At 31.3% G+C, this 22,172-nt stretch overlaps 3 protein-coding genes and 1 non-coding gene across 5 annotated transcripts; 3 read left to right on the top strand and 1 right to left on the bottom strand.

Moving 5' to 3' along the window:
- Positions 1-7,413: 7,413 nt before the first annotated feature.
- On the top strand, positions 7,414-8,908 carry LOC25499304 (uncharacterized). 2 transcript variants are annotated; one of them, XM_013594518.3, is made up of 4 exons: positions 7,414-7,810; positions 7,942-8,047; positions 8,394-8,556; positions 8,663-8,908. In XM_013594518.3, exons 1-3 carry the CDS (start codon positions 7,778-7,780, stop codon positions 8,519-8,521), a joined length of 267 nt encoding a protein of 88 aa, XP_013449972.1. In that variant the 5' UTR covers positions 7,414-7,777; the 3' UTR covers positions 8,522-8,556; positions 8,663-8,908. The 2 variants fall into 2 exon arrangements, with proteins under 2 accessions (XP_013449972.1, XP_024625452.1); XM_024769684.2 differs by having other exon boundaries at positions 8,394-8,908.
- A 3,233-nt stretch (positions 8,909-12,141) lies between these two features.
- LOC25499302 (protein SLOW GREEN 1, chloroplastic) lies at positions 12,142-13,557 on the top strand. The gene has a single exon (XM_013594521.3). It carries the CDS (start codon positions 12,174-12,176, stop codon positions 13,305-13,307), a length of 1,134 nt encoding a protein of 377 aa, XP_013449975.2. The 5' UTR covers positions 12,142-12,173; the 3' UTR covers positions 13,308-13,557.
- Positions 13,558-18,031: 4,474 nt separating this feature from the next.
- Positions 18,032-18,113, top strand: LOC112416848 (small nucleolar RNA R16). Its single transcript, XR_003007359.1, has one exon. It is a non-coding gene; the product is annotated as a small nucleolar RNA R16 (small nucleolar RNA).
- A 2,814-nt stretch (positions 18,114-20,927) lies between these two features.
- Positions 20,928-21,965, bottom strand: LOC25499301 (uncharacterized). The gene has a single exon (XM_013594522.3). It carries the CDS (start codon positions 21,963-21,965, stop codon positions 20,928-20,930), a length of 1,038 nt encoding a protein of 345 aa, XP_013449976.3.
- Positions 21,966-22,172: the final 207 nt, after the last annotated feature.

The raw sequence follows: 22,172 nt of genomic DNA on the forward strand, positions 1-22,172 counted from the left end.
AATATGAAAATTTCATCCTACAGCCAGCTTTTAGGGTCTGTTTGGTAACACCCAAAAAAGAGCTTTTAGCTCTTAGCTTATAGCTTATAAGCTTGTTTGACAGAAAAAGCTATGTTTGGTAACACTTTTTCACCATGAGCTTATAACTTATTTCACGAGCTTATAAGCTATTTTTCAGAAGCTATTCCAAGTAGCGTTTGAGCTTATAGCTTATAGCTTCTCACTTTTTCTTTCAATTTTACCCTTATTATTTCATTTTTATCCATTACAATTTTTATAATAAGCTACGTAATAAAGACTATTATCCCTTTATTTCAATTTTTGTATATATATCAGCTGACCTTTTTTTTTTTTTTTTGAAAAAATATATACCTTCATTTTTTTTTTACGAAACAAAATACTATTACTCTATTAGTGTTAATTTTATTTTTTTGAGGTAAATATTTTTTTAAAAGAAAAATTAGTTTACAAAATTACAAATACTTAAGTATTAATTGATATAATTTTTATTATGAATTAAGAATACCCTTTATATCATTTTATATTTATCAGCTAGTTGAACCGTTATTTTTACCAAACACTTCAATTAGTTTATCAGTTAAAAGCTATCAACTAGCTTATCAATTATCTGCTATTTTTACCAAACAGAGTCTTAGTCTTCAATAAATTTTAAAGAATGGTGAGGTCTTTGTTGGTGTCTTGTCCTTGTAACCTCATTGGGATGAATATTTTTATTTAACATATATAAACCTCACTAACAACCCTCTAATTTTTAATGAGTAAATAGTGAATTTCCCCCATAAAATTGTAGGTTTCGTCAATTATCCTCTTAAAATTAACAAAACTTCAATTATCCCCCTGAAATTGCATAACGTTAATCAATTTACCCCTTCCGTCAAATTTTTCTGTTAAATGTTTACGGTTATGATCAAATACCCCCTTGAAATTTTGCTCTTATGTGCAAAATGCCCCTAAACTTGATTTTTTTTTTTTTATCCTTGACTCAAAAGATATTAAAGGCAAACAATTAACAATTATTGATCATATAAATCTTTACGGAATGTATGTTTATGCAGCTATTGGTCATATAAATCTTTATGGAAGGTATGTTACTCTCATGTGTTTTAAATATATACATATTTAGAAGACTTTTTTTTAACACAAGTTGGTAATTATGTTAGAGTATACAGTCATAAAGTACACAAGTCTTTGATAATTGTGTGTCCATAAAGAAAATTAATAGATTAATATCTGCAGAAGGAAGAAGAAACAAGGCTTAGGTTTGTGAATTTGCAACTTAATTAATGATATAATTTTTATAATGCAGGAAATGTCATATCTATTAGCTGCAACATGTTAAATAGATTATGTCATAGACCTTCTGCATGAAGCCGGTATATCACATTGTACTACAAAGTTATGTGATAGATATCAATTTTCTGCTGCTATGGCATTCTTGTCTTGATTTATTTCAACAGCTTGATATCTTTTTAATGTTTGATTTTTAGTTTTACCTTCTTTGTAAAAAAATTATATTGCTCTTATCGATAAATATGAAATATGAATGAAAAGGTTGCACATGACAAAAACATGATTTCTTTGGCATATATTCATTCATTTTCTTGTTAATATAATTTTTATGACAATAGGTACAATATACTACTTGAAGAACTAAATGTATGATTTTTGGTGAGAAAAAAAATCTAAATTTTTAAGTTTAGAGGGCATTTTGCACATAAGTGCAAAATTTCAGGGAATATTTGATCATAACCGTAAACAATTAACAGAAAAATTTGACGGAGGGATAAATTGATTAACGTTATGCAATTTCATGGGGGGTAATTGAAGTTTTATTAATTTGAGTAATTGACGAAACTTACAATTTCAGGGGAAAAATGGACTATTTACTCAATTTTTAATTAACCTCCCTTTTCATTTAACACCGTTGGTCTCTGTTAATTAACTTCTCCAATTTCACTCTCCCTCACATTCTGTGTTATGATTTATGTGAAAGCTCATTTGACTCAATTTCCTCTTCAATCTCTTCCCTTCCTTTGAACATAACTACACTCAAATTCCTGAATTTTTTTCACACAATTCCCTATTCGGATCTCCCCCAAACACCATGAATTCTCTCACAAACATTCCATAGTTAACGAGTTTCAATAAACTAACCGCTTCAATCCCAAAACTACCATTGAATTTGCTAGAATTCACAATCAAAGCCAATTATATATCTCAATTTGCAAGAACAGTCTTTGTTGACCATTGATTTGAAAGTTGTGTCCAATTTTCTTATGTATTTCCCTTACCGCAGCTCTAATATGGAAATTGGTTTTTTTTCCTTTCTTCTTGCTATTCCTGGTGTTTGTAGTTTGGAAATTGGAATAAATTCATTTTTTTTTTGTTTCGCTGTTGAGAATTTTGGGCTAAGAAATATGAATTGTATCTCTTCACATTCTACAGAATACTTTCATCAGGTGTAAATCAAATAAAGGACTTAATTGTCTGTCAGCAAATTAACGGTTAATTAAAATAAAATTTCGGTGAATGCATTTGCAACAGTGGAAGAAGATTGCCCAGTAGTATGGTGGATAAAAGAGAATGTGAGTGTGGGGATGAGTGAAATTAGAGGAGTTATTTAACGGAGACTAACAGCGTTAGATACAGAGGGAGGTGCTTGTCCATTTAGACAACAAATAAGGGAGGTTAATGTTTAATTAAAAACTAGAGGGGATGTTAGTGTCATATAAGAATACCTTAAGGGAGGTGACTGTAATTTCCCCTAAAAAATAAATAAAAATTATTGCTAAAAAAAGTATATAAAGTTTTAAATTTGTATTTACCATAAAAAAAAGGTCGAAATCATTTTTAAAAGAAGAATTCAATGCATTTTTTTGAGAATCAAATGAGTAATATACGATATTAGGTCCGTTTGTTTCAGCTTTAAAAAAAATAAATTAAGTTAAAAGAATTTAAAGATTTTTTTATATTTTCAAAAAAATCTGAAGCTATTTTTGTTTGTTTACTATCATTGAAATCATTTTTTTTTTAATTTTTAGAGATTATATTTTAGAGATTTTATGAAAAATCAGAATCTACTGTAATAAAAAAATTAAACAAATAATTTAGTTTGTTTGGATACAACTATATAAAAAGGGTTTTTTGTTACAAAATTAGTTCAATATTTTAAAACATATTTTCCCTCTCCTCTGGAAAAAAAATATATATATATTTTGAGAAGCTGTTTTTAACAGCTTCTTATTTGAAGTTGTTTTTAGATACTGATTTTTTCGAAAAATCGTGATAAACAGATGCAACATTCTTAAAAGTGATTATACTTTTTTAAAAAATAATTTTTTCTTAAAAAGTTATAACAAACGGGCTCTTACGTTTTGAGGCTAAAAATATTTTTTTTTAACAAATTAGATTTTTTAAAAATCTAAAACAAATACTAAAAAAATTAAAGTTAAGGTGATTTTTAGTTAAAAAAATAAATCCAAAATAAACGGGCCCATTATATGATAAAAATGTTGGGCACTTACCGGAAACAAAATGTTGTTTGTACTACATAGTACCATCTGAGCTGTACACCATTCGCTGATGGTAAAACATAACTAAACGTCCTAGTTTAGAAAAAGAAAATGTTGGGCACTTACCATAAACAAATGTTGTTTGTACAAATGTCGTTTTTAAGAATAACACGAGCCTCGAAAATGTAAATATTTACTTTTTTCTTTACAAAAGAAAATGTTATACTCCATCCATCCTTTGATATAGTCACCTGTACTCCATCCATCCTTTGATGTAGTCACCTATTATCGGTTAAATTACATTTTTTGTCCCTTATCTATTTAATTGAATTTGGTTTGGCCCATCAACTAAATTTTGATTTATTTTGATCACTTAACTTTCTCTTTTGGATTATTTTGATCCCTTAACTTTCTCTCTGTTATACATCTTGGTCATTTCCGTTAAATTTAATTAAAAAAACGTTAGGGTTTATAACTCAGCAACAACACCATCAACAACAACAAAAAAAAAAACCCAGAAACTCATAAAATTCATACACAAACCCAGAACTTCATAAACAAAAAGAAATTCAAATTTTATAACAAAAACCATAAACAAGAAAAATCATTTCTAACTCATCTTCCAATTATATTTTCCATACAAATTCCAAAAGCATAAACAAAAATCATCATCATCTTTCAACTCTCAATAATCATAACCCAAAACCATAATTCCAAAGACCAAATAGAAAAATAACAAATGAGGCACACAAATCGCACCACATCCATGACAGCAAACATAGGAAAACAACAAACACAGCAAACCGCACACAGATCACACTCTCAATAATCATAACACAGCAAACATATCAATTGGGGAAAACAAATCGATTATGGTTCTTAAATTGGGGAAAATGGAAAAACGATTAGGGTTCCAGAATTGGGGAAAACGAATTCAACAATTTACGATTTGAGAAAGAAATTGCTGGAATTGTTGGAATTGTTGTTGCTTAAATGATTTGATGAAATTGTTGTTGTTGAAATTGAGATTGGTTATTTATGGTTGTTGAAAAGAGAAGAGAAGAAAAGAGATTATTTTTTTTTGCTGTGAGAAGATGAAGATCTGGAAAATGTGAAACAAATCTTGAAATTTTAATGAAGAAGTTGAAGATAAGGAAAAAATATAATAAAATTTTTAGAGCCAATGTTATAATGACATGTGTATAGCAATTAATATTTTTTTTTGTTAAACCCTAACGTTTTTAATTAAATTTAATGGAAATGACCAAAACGTGTAACAAAAGAAAGTTAAGGGACCAAAATAAATCAAAATTTAGTTAAGGGACCAAACCGAAACCAATTAAATATTTAAGGGACCAAAAAGGTAATTTAGCCCCTGTTATCTTTTTCACATTTTTTAAGAAAAGTTGTCGGTGTAATTAATGTGTCTGTTTTGATTGTTAATATTACAAAATTGTCATTTGTTTGTATGTGTATTAAATTTGACTTTTCATATTTCAAGATAAGATAGTAGTATTAATTAGGGCTATGTTTATGAAAAAAAATAATAAATATATCTAATAATTTAAAAAGTGATTTGCATTTAGGGATAAAAATAAAATCAGATGGTGCTTAGTTATAAGGATAGAGGGAGTATCATATAATACTCGTTCACAACCATCTGAGAATCCATCACAAAAATTACTCGCTGAAGTCCCAAATATATCTCTAGCCACTTAATGAAAACTCTTAACCTTTGTTTGCAGGTTTCGAGAGTGGATGGTTTTGAGGGAAAGAAAATATAGGAGAAAAATATTAAAAAATCTTTTACAATTTTTTAAAAAGTATTTTTTTTAGAATACTAATTATTATTGTTTATGATTCACATTCCTTAAAAAAAAAGTTTATGATTAACATATTTTTAATTTTAAAAATATTATAACAATATAAATTGAATTTGAGAAATTTATAAAAAATTCTTTAAAACTCTCTTCCAATATAACGTTTGAGTGCATCAAACTAGTAGTAGGATTTTGTATTATGAATAAAGATGAAGCCATTAAAGCCCTAATCTCTCGAAGTTTTTTATTACATCCACTTGCTTCTTCCTTCATTTTTTTCAAAATCATTCATTCCCTCAAACTTGCAAACAAAACATTAGAGTCTATTTGGGAGGGGAATCATAGAGGGGATAAAAGGATCATATATAAAAATGTTTCAAAAAAATGAATAAAGTGTAATTGAATTTATATGGTCATATATCATAGTATTTTTTTGGATTTTTTAAATCTTATATATATATATATATATATATATATATATATATATATAGACTCATTAGTGCTCTCAATTTATATTTATTTGTTAATCACACTATATGGGGGAAAGGTATATAAATAATTTAGATGATAATCATGATTAAGTAAAAAAGAAATATTGACATATACACTATATTTGGTCACAATATGATATATACACTATGATATATAGGTCTTATGATTCACGTTGAGCTGATATTTGGTCAATGACACTATATTTGTATAAGCAGCTAGTTACATCATTTTTTGGAAAATACACTCCTTTAGGGTGCACATAGAATATTGAGGAAAGGGAGCCTTGCATTTATTTCTGAGATCAATTTCAAAGTTATAATGCAGCAGTCACAAATGATTTCATCATTTTTTTTTTGAAGGAACAAATCATTTCATCATTAAATATTGAATTCGTGTAAAGTAGCCAAATTCATATGTATATTGATCACATTAACTACTTGCATCCAATGAGCTGGCTCTTTGTTTTTACTACTCTGGCTAAATGGAGTTACATCTGATTATTTTTATTTTTTTTACAGTAGGACTTACATCTGATTATTCTTTGTAGTTATTTATTTTTTGATACTGAGTTTCATCTGATGTAGTTTTATTTTCAAAATCTACTTTTGTTTATTTATATTTTCTTCTTATTATTATTGTTGCATTACCTGTGTTAACACTTGACACAACAAGGAATTTTTTTCCCCTGGGGAAAAAGAACAGACCCTTTGCTGTCAATGTCATGACATGAAGTATTCTTCATTACAATTCAAATACAAAAAGTTAATTAAATAGTTTCATTAAACAAGGAGATAAGAATGAATGACCATGCATCTAGAGAGCAGGAACAATAGCACAAAAGACATCCATTGAATGTCGTTAGATCCTCCCCACTTGGCCATGGCCAGACATATTTTACTCAAGTTCGGTGTAGAATAACACTCCGTTAATTACAACGTCTATAGTCTATGTAACATAAACATAAACATTCTTTGGATTAGACTTATTTCGATGTCGAATGCGTATCAGTGTCTGACATCAACACAATACCTATTATTATTATATTATTTTTTAAAAAATTTATTTGTATTAATATGTTTGTGTTGTGTCGGGTGTATGTATTTCATAACATACTTATGTTCAAATTATTTTATTTTTACAATTATTATCGGTATCATTGTATAATCTTCTATACCTATTTCTGTGTTTCTTAAGGACCGTTGAATTTTATGGCAAGTTTAGATGCTTAAAAACATCGTACCGTTGATCAAATTAATAGCAAGAAAATGGAGCTACCATAGACAAATTTACCTACTACTAGTGCCACTATGGATTATACAAAAAAAAAGAAAAAGATTAAGGGCCCCACGTGTCACGTGAACAATGGCTCCATTGCCACGTAATAAGCAAACAATTGCGTTTGGTGCTCCTCAAGTAGAATCTCCTCTAATCTCCTCTCCACCAATCCCCACTTTGCTCCCACGTGGGACTTTGGGTCCCACTACAGATGCTTGACATTAATCTATTCATATATTAATTCAAGTGCCCCTTCTTTATCTTAATCTTTTTTATTTTATTTTATACAATCTCTTACTGTGACACTAACTAATTCTTTTAATTATATATCTTACAACCTATACTATACCTTATGCTGAAGCACCTTCCTTGTAAATCCAACCATTCCATTTTCTTTCTTCTTCTTCTTCTTCTTCTGGTTTTCTCTTTTCTTGTCCTTTCTCTTCTCATTCTTCTATATATATCTTCTCTGCTCTTTCTTTTCCTTCCCATTCAAGCTTTTGTAGCTTCTTTTTTTCACTCCCTTAAATTATCTTACTCTGCACCATATGTAACATTTATGTTATATCAACTAATTAATTGGATCATTACATATACACAATAACCGCCTTCAAATATACAAAGTTTCATATAGTTTCCATTCTTATATCAAAGGTCATGGAAGACTCCTCTGCTGCTTATATCCACCTGGTGAGCTTTAATTTAATTTTGATCCCTCTTTAACTCATTTTTTTTTGTCCAAATGTTATTTTAAATTTTCAATATTATTTCCATTCCTTATGACTATAATTTCTGAAAATCATATGTATATATAATAATAGGTGCACCGTTTGATAGAAGAGTGTATCTTATTCAACATGAGCAAAGAAGAGTGCATGGATGCTCTTTCCAAGCATGCAAATATCAAACCGGTTATCACCTCCACTGGTAATCAAAATCACTTGATTTTTCACTCTACTTAAGTTTACAAACTCTTGCATAATTTATTTATTAATTAATTAATTTCATCAAATTGTTATATTTGGCACGGACACTTACCAAAGTACTTAATCACCTTATTATAGCTAAACAACAACACAACTAGGCCAAATATGCTGAAATGATTATCATGTACCAATTTCCAATACTAAAAATGTCCATAATGTGATCATTGTTCTATTCTTTTGTTTTATATGCAATTTTTCCTTACACACCTAAATTCAAATGGATAATTGGATGATATGTAAATTAATGAGAAATGTGTGTGCATGTGGTGGATCATTGTGTGGAGCAGTTTGGAAAGAGTTGGAGAAAGAGAATAAGGAGTTCTTCGAGGCATATTTGAGGAACAGAGCAGAGAGAGCCTCAGAGACAGAGATGAGGCAAAGGATACGAAACATGGTTTTGGATTCTTCCAAATAACGAGTTTAGAGTATAACATACGCAAATTAAATAAGGTTAGCATAGTTGTTATTGTCTCAATTAAATGAAGTTTGAAGAAGAACCTAGTTGCCTATGTATAATAACATGCTTAAATTAACATGATAACATGTGTAATAATAGTGAAAACCGTGACACGGACAAAACAATATTGGACCAAGGAGCAACATCGTCATATCATTATATGGGTGGCATAAATGGCTTCATTTGATTTGTCACAAGGTAGTATAGAAAGTTGAATTCAGCACTCTACAGTGACTGCGAGAGTGTGACATGGAATGGAATACATGTGTTATACTAAATAAAATTGTAAAAGCATGTGTGTTAGGCTCGATGTACATATAAATAAAAATTTATTTGTTCTTGTTTTGTTTTGTTTTATTTTATTTTATTTCATTTCATGTAATGAAATTGTTCAATTTTTTTTATATCTACTCCAATTCGAAGTCCACACTTTTTTTTTAATAATGTTTCAGTTTCCGTGTGTCTAAATAACACAATTGTTGAATATGAGAGACATAAAGTATAAAATATAACAATATGTCAAATGAATATTATTCTCATAAGAATTATTTGCATATTTAAGCTAAGAAAATAAGTGGAAAAAAACTCATTCAAGGTGGTACTTCAATTGACCATGACTGGTGAGCGTTTGAATGAGATAATTTGAGTTTGTTCCAACTAATTAATCTGATGCATTAAGTTGGAATTTAGCTCTTGAAATGCTATAGTTTTTATGCTCTTGAGATAGATGCTTGTTTTTTATTATAGTTCTATTAACTAATTAGTCTCTGCAATTATACACTTAATACTTTATTTACACAAAAAAGACATGAATTAAGGAGATTGAATGAGTAGATGATGAATGGTTGACTTCGTGGCCAAGAAGAAATAGTTAATAGTGAAGTGGTAATGAATAATGATAATCTTGAGTTCACTCACACTCTAGCAAATTAGCATAATAATGTTAGATGTTTCAAAAATATATATAAATTTTAGTATATTAACAAATATAGTTATTAATTTTTAACATGTATTAACATTTTTCTATAAATATGTAAAAATTACAATTGATATTGATAACAGAGCAATGAATAAAATCCAGAGTGAGATAGTGAGATCACACCTAACTTAGCTTGAAGTTTATCGTTAAAATTTTATCTTCTCTTGGATAACATTTCTCCCAATATGTAAAACATAGATTTGTGCCTCCATATAGGTTTTTGTCTTTACTGTGTCTTTGCAGTGGATTTGGTTTACTAATAAAATGTGGGTTCATTGGTGCATATTGGACCATTGCTATTTGGTGGGAATTTTTGTCTTTGCATGGAATCAAATCTCTGTCGAGGTCGCATTCGTACTCCTTTATAAGGAAATAATCAAACGTGATTTTGATTATGCCATCAACGATTTGCCGTTCGGGTCACTTCAGCTTATCACTTATGACCTGAGTTCATTTATTCATACTTTTTTTTCACGTTTAAACATAACATATAATTTGTGCTATGGGAATGGGACCGGGAAAAAGTTGCGTCCTTTTTGCTCTTATCTTCAACATTGCTGGAATCAATTCACGAAACCAAAAATTAACAACGCAAGCATCTTGGACTTGTGTTTAGAATGATTAATTAAAAAGAAATGCTAGCAACGTGATTTTATGGTATTCACATGACATTTTATCACACATTTTTAATATATTCGTTAAAATTCTTATAGGATCCACCAAATTTATATGGTATTCACATGATTTTATGAGATCCGTGTGAATTTTAACTCATCTAAACGAGTGTTTTGAAAAGTCTATGTTAAAATGTGTCTTGCTAATTTTGCTCATAATTAAAACTTAGGACAAAAATTAGTGGATTAAAATAAAAGGACGAAAAATGTTAACCGGAATTAAGTAAGGGTACAAATTTCTGCCAAAAAAAAAAAAGTAAGGGTACAAATGTCGTAATTTTTCCATAAAAAATACACATTCATGACATTTGAATTTATTTGGATGAAATTTATCATTCTATCAAAAAACAATCTTAGTTGTCTCTCTAAGAGATTTGTTTTTGCTGTAAATAATGTAACTATGGTAGTAATTTAAATTTGGCTCCTTATCCTGACCACATTTGGCTCTAGAGAGATCTCAATCATTAAGCATCTCTTTAGTAGCCCATAATGTGATGGTTAAACGATCATAATCAAAATAACATGCATATCTATCTTTGGATACACAAACATCAAACATGGCATCATATATTCTAACTTCATTAATTATATGTAAGTCATGATCTATATGTGAATTATTTCTATCTCTCTATATATTCCCCATAATAATTAATCGAAACATATTATTCACATAACAACTCAATCACAACCCAATTATATAATTTGGAATCATAACTTCCATGAGTTTGACCACTCGGTGATTAACAAACTCTAACTTTGACAAATAATTTTAAATTGAGTTAAATATATTTTTCGTCTACATAAATATTTCAACTTTTCATTTTAGTATGTCTAAAAATTTTCTTCAACTTTTAATCCTTTAAAAGTTTCTTGTCCGCACTTCTTTTCTTCTTCGTCATCTTCTTCTTCTTTTTTTTTTTTTTTTTTTTTTTTTTTTTTTTTTATAAAATTTATCCACACTTAAAAGTAAGATCACTTATACCATTCAAATTTTTAAATGAGTTTTTTAAGAAAATTCTAAAATATTATATCAATCCTTCTAAAAAAAATTTAGAATTTTTCTATCAATATGAATTTTTAAGCGCAAAAAATATAAAAATTCATAACTAACTCATTCTTTGTTAAAAAAAAATCTAATTTATTTTGGGAGATATTTTTATAACATTTTAAATATGATTGCGAAAAATAATTTAAAATTTTAAACAATACACATAAAGTGATAAGCAAATATCAAAACTGACGATTATATTTCTTTTGAAGATTAAAAATCGAAGAAATATTTTATGAGAATTATTATTTAAAATAAAAATTTGGAATATTTGTATTGACTAAAATTTTATGGTGATTGAGAATGCTAAAAATTTGCAATTAAATTTCCAGTACCAAAACCGACAATGAGTTTGTGCACGTGGTAAGAGACTTAAGTTGCCTTTCACCAAAAAAAAAAAATTGATTCTTGACTCATGTGTATTAAAGAGATAAATTATATTTGTATATTTATTTTATAATAATTTTATCTCTCATATTCATGTTATGTTCTTACTCATCTCTTTCTTCTTATCTCTATTGTTTTTTACCAATAAAAAAAGAGAAAAAATAGACTGTCACAAAAGTTGTCACTAAATAATTGTACAAATATCATTCATTACTTTATCCAAAAAGATTAGTTGACAAGAGAAAACATATTTTGTGTGTGCCACACATTTTTCAATCAAGATTAATCACGAGGGTAAAGGGGGAGCAAAGAATGTTGATGAACAAATGAGATAATTACCATGAAAAAGGTATATACCTATTCAAGAGCGCTGAAATGAGATGACACAAGATTTGAAAATTCCGTCTTTATACGTAGATAATATATACGGCAGTTCAAAAAAAAAAAAAAAGGCATATTACCTTGGGAAATGCAAGATCTGAAGGGGGTCACAGTAGGAGCATTTTAGTTTCCATAGAGCCTATGGTATACTACCACCCCCCTCATTTTGGTTACCCTCTTCTTCATTTTCTTCAACACACTCACTCAATCTCACTCACCATGAATTCCATACCCAACCTCCGTCACTCCAACCTCTCACTCAATCACAACCGTCCATCTTTTCCCTTATCACCCTCCCTCTCCTTCCGTTCCCATCCACCACCACAATTCCTCCCTCCATCCTCCTTTAAGCTTCCACCAATCAAATCCTCATCTTCCCAAAACGACCCTGCCTTCCAAAAACCCCAAAATAACCCTACTCCACCAAACCCTTTCCAAACCCTAACCTCTCTCTTCTCCCCCGTTGTTGAAACCACATGCATCGTTATCGCCGCTACCGCTTTCTTCTTCATGCGCTTCCATCACACTCCCGTCATCGCCGCAACTCTCTCCCCTCCGACCACTGTAACGGAAAATGCTACGATGGAGGAAGATGCTGAAAAGGTAATTCAAGAGAAATTGACTGAAAATCCAAATGATGCTGAAGCTCTACGTGCTCTAATGGAGGTGAAAATCAAAGCAAGGGAAATTGATGAAGCTATTGGTGTTATAGACCGTTTGATTGAAATTGAACCTGAAGAAATGGAGTGGCGGTTGTTGAAGGCGAATATGTATATCTACAACGACGACCATGAATCTGCTAAGAAATTGTTTGAAGAGATTTTGAAGAAAGATCCACTTCGAGTTGAAGCTTTTCATGGACTTGTAATGGCGAGTTCTGAATCGAATGAACAATCGGATGAACCTTTGAAAGGATTGTTGAAGAGAGTTGAAAAAGCAATGGAGTTGTGCAAGAAACAGAAGAAGGTTTCGGATGTTAGGGATTTTAGGTTATTGGTTGCTCAGATTAAGGTGATGGAAGGGAATTTTTCAGAGGCGCTTAAAGCTTATCAGGATTTGGTGAAAGAAGAACCTAGAGATTTTAGGCCTTATCTGTGTCAGGGTATTATATATACATTGCTTAGAAAGAAAGATGAAGCCGAGAAGCAATTCGATCAGTTCCGAAAGCTTGTCCCGAAGAATCATCCTTATAAAGAGTATTTTGATGATAACATGAATGGTACAAATTTTTTCCCGCAGAAATTCGAGAGGGAAGAAGCTGGTGCTAGGAGTTGAGATTGAGCAGAAGATTCTACTGAGAGGTCCTTATATGAGTTTTTGTCGATTTACTTTTGGTGCTCTATGGTTTTAGTTGAATGCTTTTTTGGATAGTAATCAATGTGTTGTTGTAGGTGATTAGTTTAGTTGTTTATTTTAGCAATGGTTGTTTAAAATTATTGCTGGATGGTTTTATTGTGGATATATATAGAACTAGCTTTGATGAACTTCTATAATAACAACCGTGGATAAAGAAATATTGAAAGAATCTTTCCATAACTATGAGTTTTTTCTATGTAGTCAGTTGCTGCTGCTGTCGCGTCATAGCTTAGCGGCACCTATGCTTTATGCTAAAGCCTATTGTGTTGCGGGTTTGAGGAGCTTCTGTAGCGCCGCAAATTTTGGCCTCTATGTTGAAGCTCTTGTGAGAACTCGAAATTGACCCCAACCAGGGGCGGATCAATAGTTTAGCTATACATAACTAGTTTTTCGCACATACATCGAATGTATATAGTGGTGCAGTAGTAAGATTGAATTTCTGACCCAGAGGTTCTGAGATCAATCCAGATATGTGCCATTTTTTTTGTTTCCGGTGTATTACTTTTGAATAAAAGTGCAACAGGCAGGGTTTGAACCTCGTACTTGTGTTAAAATGAAAGGTTCACATACCACTACACCAACATACAAACTTTGTTATTTATATAAAATGTAATAATTATAGTTGGCCCCTTCAAAATACCGGTCAAGCTCTGCCACTGCTCCCGACTTATGGTTATTCCTGCTGTTTTTTGGACTTTTTTGTCTTTTCATCCTAAGTTCTAAATGTCAATGTAACGGGGCTTTATGGTCGTCTCATTTCTTCTCCTCCGAAACTGCTTCATTTCTTCCCTAAACCAGGGTTTTGTCTCCCCTCCTCTTTGTTTGACTCTCCAGCAGCCCGTTGGGAGACTCTCTGGCGCCATTGTATCTATTCTAAATGCTTAGATGAGCTGTTTTAGCCTTGGAGGCTAAAACTAATTTGCTTTATATTGTGCAGTGTTGTCAAATAGCGGCGCTATAGCGTAGCGGACTTTGATGAATCTGCTATGAGAATTACAATGCTATCATAGTTTGTTTATTAGGGCAAATATCAGCCGCTTTTCTAGTTTCTGCTAGCTGTTGTAGTGGCAATAGCAGAAAAAATAGAGTTTTATGATTTTTCAAAGTTAAAAAAAAAAACAAAAAAACTGAAGAATCTGCATGTGTGCCAAATATGAGCTGTTTTTACAATAGAAAAACTGAAGTGTCACTGAGTATTACTCCTATATTCAGCATAATGTGGAAATCTTTCAATACATAAGCTATGCTTTGCCTCGATTCCCTTTTTTATTTGCAAGAAGTGGACCTTTTTTTTATATATGATTGACCTATTTCAATTGTTATACGGCTTCTGCTATTTCGCACAGTAAATTTTTGGCTTTCTCTATTTTCCGCGAGAGTTAGGATCCGTTGACACCAGGTGTCAATGAATTCGTTGACACCAAATCTCAACCGTTCAATCTAATTAATCTAATGGTTGAGAATATGGAAACTAAAGATTTAAATGTGTGTGTATCATGTGTGTATCATGTGATAATAATTTGTTGTTTTAATTAATCCCTGAAATTACTCCAACAAAAACAAAACGCTTAATCCCTGACCGTCTTCCCTGTCAGTATATTGTTATTGAGCGCACAAGAATAAAGAATGAAGTGTCCCCATGAGCTTAGCTCATTTGGTAAGGGATAATGCACAATATGTGCAGGGGCCGGGGTTCGAACCCCGGACACCCCACTTATTCATCTTTAAGGTGAATTTCTCTAGCCTAGTTGACCAAAAAAAAAAAAAAAGAATGAAGTAAGGACCACAACATTAAGCCTTTGAAACTTAATTTAGTCCCTAATTGAATTTCAATTGAAATTTTGTTTCTTGACCCTACATAGGGGGATTTTTGTCACCATGTATTGCAGTTTCTTGCAAAGGGCAATAAAAGTCAATCTGAAGCAGCATGCTCCCACATATGTATACTGAAATAAATCCCACAAGACATGGTGTAAGCTATTGGAATTAGAAAGCAAAAAAAATTTGTATTTCCCTATCACGTGTATCCACCAACAACAACAATTCATATTATTTTGTAGACATAATCAATTGAACAATCCGTTGATGAAAAAATTATGATATGAGATGGGATTCCACTATTTTGATTCAATGAATTAATTTATTTAAGTTTTATCGGTGACGATGAGAACTGATCATGGATGAAAAATGGATCAAAATAATGTGTGGAATTGATTTGTAATTGCAAAAGTAAATTAGGTTAAGCATATTTCTACTTTAATCTTTGTTTGAATTCATCTACGCCACTAATTGAATAGTGTGGGCTTTTAATTTCTAGGAGTGTCACATTAGATTGATGAAGGAGATGACAGTGCAGGTATACACAATGGAGAAGGAGATGATACACTGATATTGTAGATAGAACGATAGAATGAAGAGGGTGAGGGTTCACGTGCACACTTTAAATGAGTTAATGAGAGCCTTTAGATTAAATAAAATTGATGGTTGAGATTCGGTGTCAACGAAATTGATAATAATTGGGTTTGAAAATTGATAATAATGAATTATAATTATTAGTTATATTAATACAGCATTAATTTTGTGTATTCTGCTATTATTCTTCAATTTTTGAGCTTTTACATGTGTATCATATACATTGCCTTTCTTGTTTCTTGATGTAGTGGCTGAAGTGCTACCTGCTATACTGCTATAGTAGTAGTACTTTGGCAGTCGGCCACTAACCAAGACTGACTACATAAAGTTTGTTAAATAAAATCTTTTTGTGCATTTTGATGGATAGAGGCTATTTTGATGCTAAAAAATCAAACTATGCATTGTTTCTGAATTTCTGTCTTTAATATTATAAGGTTTCTGTAAGTTAAATCCCCCAAAGTTGGCCATTGTCAAAATTTACAAAAGCATAATGTGTAGCTAAGGATACGCCATGGTAAGGAAATATAAGCCAAATCCCCCAAAGTTGGCCATTGTCAAACTTTCTAAAATGTTCTGTTAAAAACCATAATGTCTAGCTAAGGACAAGCCATGGTAAATACTCAACATTCAAAATAAGTTATCGAACGTCTACCAATTTTGCAAGATAAAGCCGTCATTTATAAAAGAAAATGCACAAACGGTGTTTGCTTCATTTATTTACCCTCTATTTAATCTTTATTTTATTTATGAGAGAGATAAACCCATATGATAAATTAATGAGATCCGTTTTAATAAGTAGATCTCTGTAACATGTCTCATTAATCTTCCACGTTTGTCTATCTCTCTCACAAATGAACCATGAACAATAAATGGATGTTGATACGTTGAGCAAATCAACACTCACAAACAATATCACTTCTTCCACAATGCACTCTTATTAGTTTTGTTTTGTTTTACTCAGAAAACCATCAAATTAGTCCTTACTCTGTAAGTCGCTCTCAAACACGTCTCCAACTCTGTTAACATCTAAGTAAATCACACTCTCATTTTCTAAGAGATACTTTAGCTCTGCTACTTTTCCCTCCTATATAAAACATACACAATCTCTTTTCCTCTTATGCAAATTATACTATAAGGATTACATTTTTCAACCTTAAGAGATGCTTGAATTACACTCTCACTCTTCTTATAAATTTCACACTTACCTCCCTTGAACTATATATTCTACTTTTCACGCATTCAACCAAGTACTATCGATTTGATTTTTGTAAACGAGATGTCAACTTTGATGAATGATTCCGCTCAAAAAAACTTCGATGAATGATTCAAATTGCTACTAACGCATTAAATTTTCTATAGTAATATAAATTTTGTTTGTTGAATAATTTTTCATATTTATGATAGAAAAATGAGGTGTATGTGGTTCAAACTCCAAGTCATACATATATCATGCAATATCTCTATGAACTAAGTTATACTCATGATGACATTTAAATCTGAAATATTGATCGCGTTTATTTTTTAATATATAAGAACATTATTTTTGTTTATAGTTCATCAACAAAATACGAATTTGAAATTTTGTTTTATTTTTGTTTGTTTTTGTTTTAAGATAATATTGTTGTTTTTATTTACGACCAAAAAAATGTAACATTATTGTTGTTATTTTACCTGTTGGAGGATCTAACATCAAGAATTCACACTTCCTTTGAATTTTCAACTTGAAAGCAAACTTGATAAGTTAGTTACAAAGTAGTTCTTTTTTAACCATATCATCTTTATTGTTTGAGACTTGCTTTACAAGCCTCCTAAATTTTTTAATCTATTGGAACATATCTTCCCATTGACGTTTTTTTTTTCTTTCTTCCTTACAATCCATATCAGAATGTAATTTCCAATATGTATTTTCATTGATTTTAACACAATGAAGGGGGGGCCTCTTCAGCAGTTTTTCTATTGTTTTATAAGTTTTTCAAGCCCAACAGGTTGGGTCTAAAGCCCATCAATTAAGCTTCCGTTTCAATGGGCTATAGGGCAAATTAAAGCCAAGAAAGAAAGAGTATTGGAGCATGATAGCTATAAATACAAGGCATTGCAACCTCTGTCTCCTCACATCGCCGATTAGGGTTTCAAGCTACCTCTCATGGCAGAACGACAATTACTTTCATATATTTTTGTTTTTATGGTTTGGCTCAACAGATTCTTTTTTATTTATATCTTTTCTTGTTTGATTTGGCATATGATGAAGAAATCTTATCCTACACACCGAATTCACCGTGTGGAATACAACTCCGCTTATTATCTGATGCCTTTCTTCAAAATTGTTTTCATCGTTTTGATATTTTTAACTCTTTTCTTTTGTTTGAATAGTTTGTTAGATTTTAATTTGATTTGAGATGTGTGTATTCTGCGATGATGATTTGCATAATACGTCTGCAAATACGAGATTAATCGATGAGTTTGAAATTGTATGCTCTCGCTGAGTAGAATATGCACATCTCTTTTGATGTTTATTAGGCAGTTTCAATATTCCCAAATCGAGTGCTGAATATATACATTTATGTTGTCTTTTTAATATGCAATTACTGCAATGTCTCGTAAATCCTACACCATCATAGTGTTCTGACCGAATGAGCCATTGCTTTTTTGGATCGAAATGGAATCATACAAAATGATTATGTTACAGATAAAATGCTAATAAAAAGATGAGGTCTGTATAAAATGGATCTCTAAAAATATTGGTCCATATTGGACCACTTTTTTCAACCATTTGATTAGATTATCACACCAAACTATATCATAGTCTATCCACACTCAATCTAACTCATCATCTCTATCTCATTGTGGACTGCTCTCTCTCTATCTCTCATCACACTTTCTTCTGGTTTTCTTTTTTTTGTTTCCTTTCACCAATCGTTCTCTCATGCTCTCATCATTTTCACATTCATTAATTATTCAATTCAAAATCAAACAAAAACTTTGAGGTTATTAATTCACCTAGGTCCTCAACCTCTATCTCCTTCTCAACTTACAAAACCAAAAGTCAGTATGTCATAACAACAACTAGCAACATTGAACATGAATGTGGCCAATTTCAAAGATTTTAAACCATGTGGAAACTCTCATGATAAAATAAATATTAAAAGAAACTTATAATAACAAATTTTAAAATTTTGTAAAAATAAAAAAAAATTATATTTAAAACAAACTTCATTGCGTCAGATGTTCTCTTGTTCACTATGTAGGACTACACACAACTTCTTGAACATCACCATAAATGAAAGATCACAAACTCAATTTTAATTTACAACCTCCAGAAACTAGAAACTAAAATGATAAATTAATACAAAATTAATATAAAAAAAAAAATCAGTTTGTAGTGAAAATAAATCATAAAAATTCAGTTTAAACTAACAACAATTTGGGAATCTGAGAGGACACGTAGGCGTTGATTGAGGTAGTGTTGAAGGTTGTAGAAATGAGATTTGAGTTTGGGGAACTCAGCATAGAGGGAGAGATTATTCTGTTCAATGTTGAAGTTTAGTAGCAAAATGAATTTATTGTTATTGTTCAATTCGAAATAAACTGTAAATGAACACAATCACCACCCAAATCCAAAAGTTGGAATACACAATAATAAACAAACTTGGTGCCAGTGATACTGGAGAAAGAGAGAGAAACGAGAGAGATAGAGTTGAAAGACTATATTTGGTGCAGATGACCATGTTAAGATTAGGTAGGATAGCCTAATCCAATGGTGGGAAAAATTGGTCCAGTATGGACCAATACATCAATAGGTCCAGGCTATACGGCACCAAAAGATGAAGCTAAATTCAACTCTTGTAATAATATCTATATTGATTTTGAATTTTGCAAACCAAGAAACCGGCAAGTAAAAACAGAGAGAAAGAAAACAGGTCACCATTCCTAACAATAATCAATATTGTCACATCAGCCAATAAATTTTGTGTTTGCAATGGTGGAAAGTGACAGGCCTATCACAATTGACATGGAAATTGATCTTGAAAACAAGTGATATTTCACAATTGTATGAGGCACTCAAAACTCATACACCATTTCAAAGCATCATTCTTTTGGACATTATGTGGTAAAATTGACATCTTCAAACTGAAAAAGCATATCCCATAGATACGAATGGCTCTTTATTGGCAATAGTCTGCATCTCAAAGGGTGTCAGTGGTTCTTTATTGGTAATATTTGCACTTTCTGTCTTTTTAGTCAATCATCGAAGAGTGCTCCTTAAGTCCAACCAAATGAGCTAAATTTCATTCGTAGCATCAATTTTGGATATCTACATTTGCCATCATCATTATTGTTTATTAAAAACAAACCTAGATAACGATAAAATTTGTTATTGTTACGTTGTAACTTGTATCTCTCACTCCAGCTGGCCATTTGATTTCCTTAAGAAACAAACTTGTATTACTTTGTTTTGGTTACACTCTGTTTTTGAATCTGAATTGAAATTGAAATTGAAATTTATGGTGGGTGAAGGCGTGTCTTAGTCCAGGAGATACATTATTTCCTCTATAAACTAATGTTTGATTGGAAATCATTATTGAAGCCAAAGTAATTGATTAAATTCTCCGGTTCCTTCCCCCCAAAGTTCGGCCGATTGCAAAACATTGATTCAAGAAGTTTGTTAAATTAAAAAAAAAAAATAACAAGTACTTTATAGAGTGGAGTGAGTATTATGAGTTAGTTTGATGGTTTTGAGGGAAGGAATAACATGTAGTTAGAGTTACAGTCACAAGTTCAATTTATCAATAATAATAATAGAAAATGTTCCACATTGGATATTATGAAGAAATAAGCAATTACATACCTCTACTATTCAGTATCTGGGATATTTCAAACAAAATTACATTGAGTACTGCATGCCAACATCAAAATTATAGAGTAATAACGTTCACTTAAAATTTGAAATACACACTAACACAACCAGGAAATTAAACAATCTGTCAGAACATAATGGCGAAAATAAAACCTAATTAACATAGGAAAAAAATACGAAAAACCGTTCAAATAAAACCTAACATATATCAGAGATACCGTACTTATCAAGATCAAACCAAAAAAATAACAAAATATTTAATTTGTAGTACTCTATGGAAGGAAGGGCGTGTTTGGTTGGAGCTGTTTGCATAAACCAAAATAAGTTGAATAAATCAATCTATTTTTGGCACCTGTTCTGTGTATATCAGCATGTTTGCAGAAATACTTCAATTGATCAAGATTGCAACATCCTATCATTTGACCCAACAGCAAGAACAACCAATTTATATTTCTCTTCTTTGTCATCAACGGATGCATTGCTTTCTCTTGTCCACAACTCTTGCAGTTTGGTATCACTGGATTCATCCATTCAACGGGTGCACGATCACACATCTCGTTCCTTCTTTCCTCTATGAACCTTGTCACTTTCTCAAAATTCTCAACCAAATCAAACTGAATGTCTTGTTGAAACTTACAGACTTTGCATTCAAGAGTTCCAGAGATAGTATTGAGTTTCACTACGGATAACATGTGGTCAAGTGTGTGCAAGATGGCACGTTTCGAAGTGGCCCATGGGAATGGTGGTGGAACTGCCATGCTCTTAGTTAGTCGTCTCTTTTTCACAGGTTGGTGCTTTGGTAGAATACGTTGACGTCGTCCCAGCACCTTATTGGTAGGAGGAGAAAGATCTTGTTCTTGTTCTTGATGATAGTGGAATGGTAATTTGGGAATTAGGGCAAGATTATTAGGGTTAGAGTCAAAATTAGGAGGACGAGGAAGAGAAGTGATGAGTTCGGAATAGAAGAATGTTTGAGGATCAATAGGGCGTGTGGAGGGTGTTAATGGCGTGTATTCAAATGGTGGAGGCCTAGGGGGTGATGATGGTGTCCATTCAGATGGGAAAGGCTTAGGAAGTGGTGGTGATGAAGATGGCTGTGAGAGTGTAAGCCATGATGGATCCACATGCTTCTTCATCTTCTTTAAATTCAAGATTGTTTGTGTATCAGCAGAGAGGTGCGTGGTAGATGTTAATGGTGTGTATTCAGATGGTGGAGGCCTAGGTGGCGATGATGATGATGATGATGGCTGTGAGAGTGAGCGTGTAAGCCATGATGCATCATCAAACGCATCACCATGGTTGTTAATCATCTCTAAGACTGTTGGTTTTGTTTCTTTTCTGAATCAGTAAGACTTATTAGGGCAAAGGTAGCAAGAAACTGAAAGAAAGAGTTTAATGAGATATATCAACGCTTCACAACTAGGGTTTTGGATATGGTTGATTTATAGTACTGTATATCCTTCCAGTTAGGATATTTGGTTTTCTATTTTGTTACAATTCAAACAGTGGTTTTTTAT

This window comes from Medicago truncatula, chromosome 7 (genome assembly GCF_003473485.1).
Source record: "Medicago truncatula cultivar Jemalong A17 chromosome 7, MtrunA17r5.0-ANR, whole genome shotgun sequence".
In the NCBI taxonomy this organism is placed as follows: domain Eukaryota; kingdom Viridiplantae; phylum Streptophyta; class Magnoliopsida; order Fabales; family Fabaceae; genus Medicago; species Medicago truncatula.

What these genes read in the sequence shown, in the direction of transcription:
- LOC25499304 (XM_024769684.2), top strand. Translation starts at nt 7,778, where the DNA reads ATGGAAGACTCCTCTGCTGCTTATATCCACCTG. An exon ending in CTGCTGCTTATATCCACCTG is followed by an intron (nt 7,811 to 7,941) that starts GTGAGCTTTAAT and finishes ATATAATAATAG; the next exon opens with GTGCACCGTTTGATAGAAGA. An exon ending in ACCGGTTATCACCTCCACTG is followed by an intron (nt 8,048 to 8,393) that starts GTAATCAAAATC and finishes TGTGTGGAGCAG; the next exon opens with TTTGGAAAGAGTTGGAGAAA.
- LOC25499302 (XM_013594521.3), top strand. Translation starts at nt 12,174, where the DNA reads ATGGTATACTACCACCCCCCTCATTTTGGTTACCCTCTTCTTCATTTT.
- LOC25499301 (XM_013594522.3), bottom strand. Translation starts at nt 21,965, where the DNA reads ATGATTAACAACCATGGTGATGCGTTTGATGATGCATCATGGCTTACA.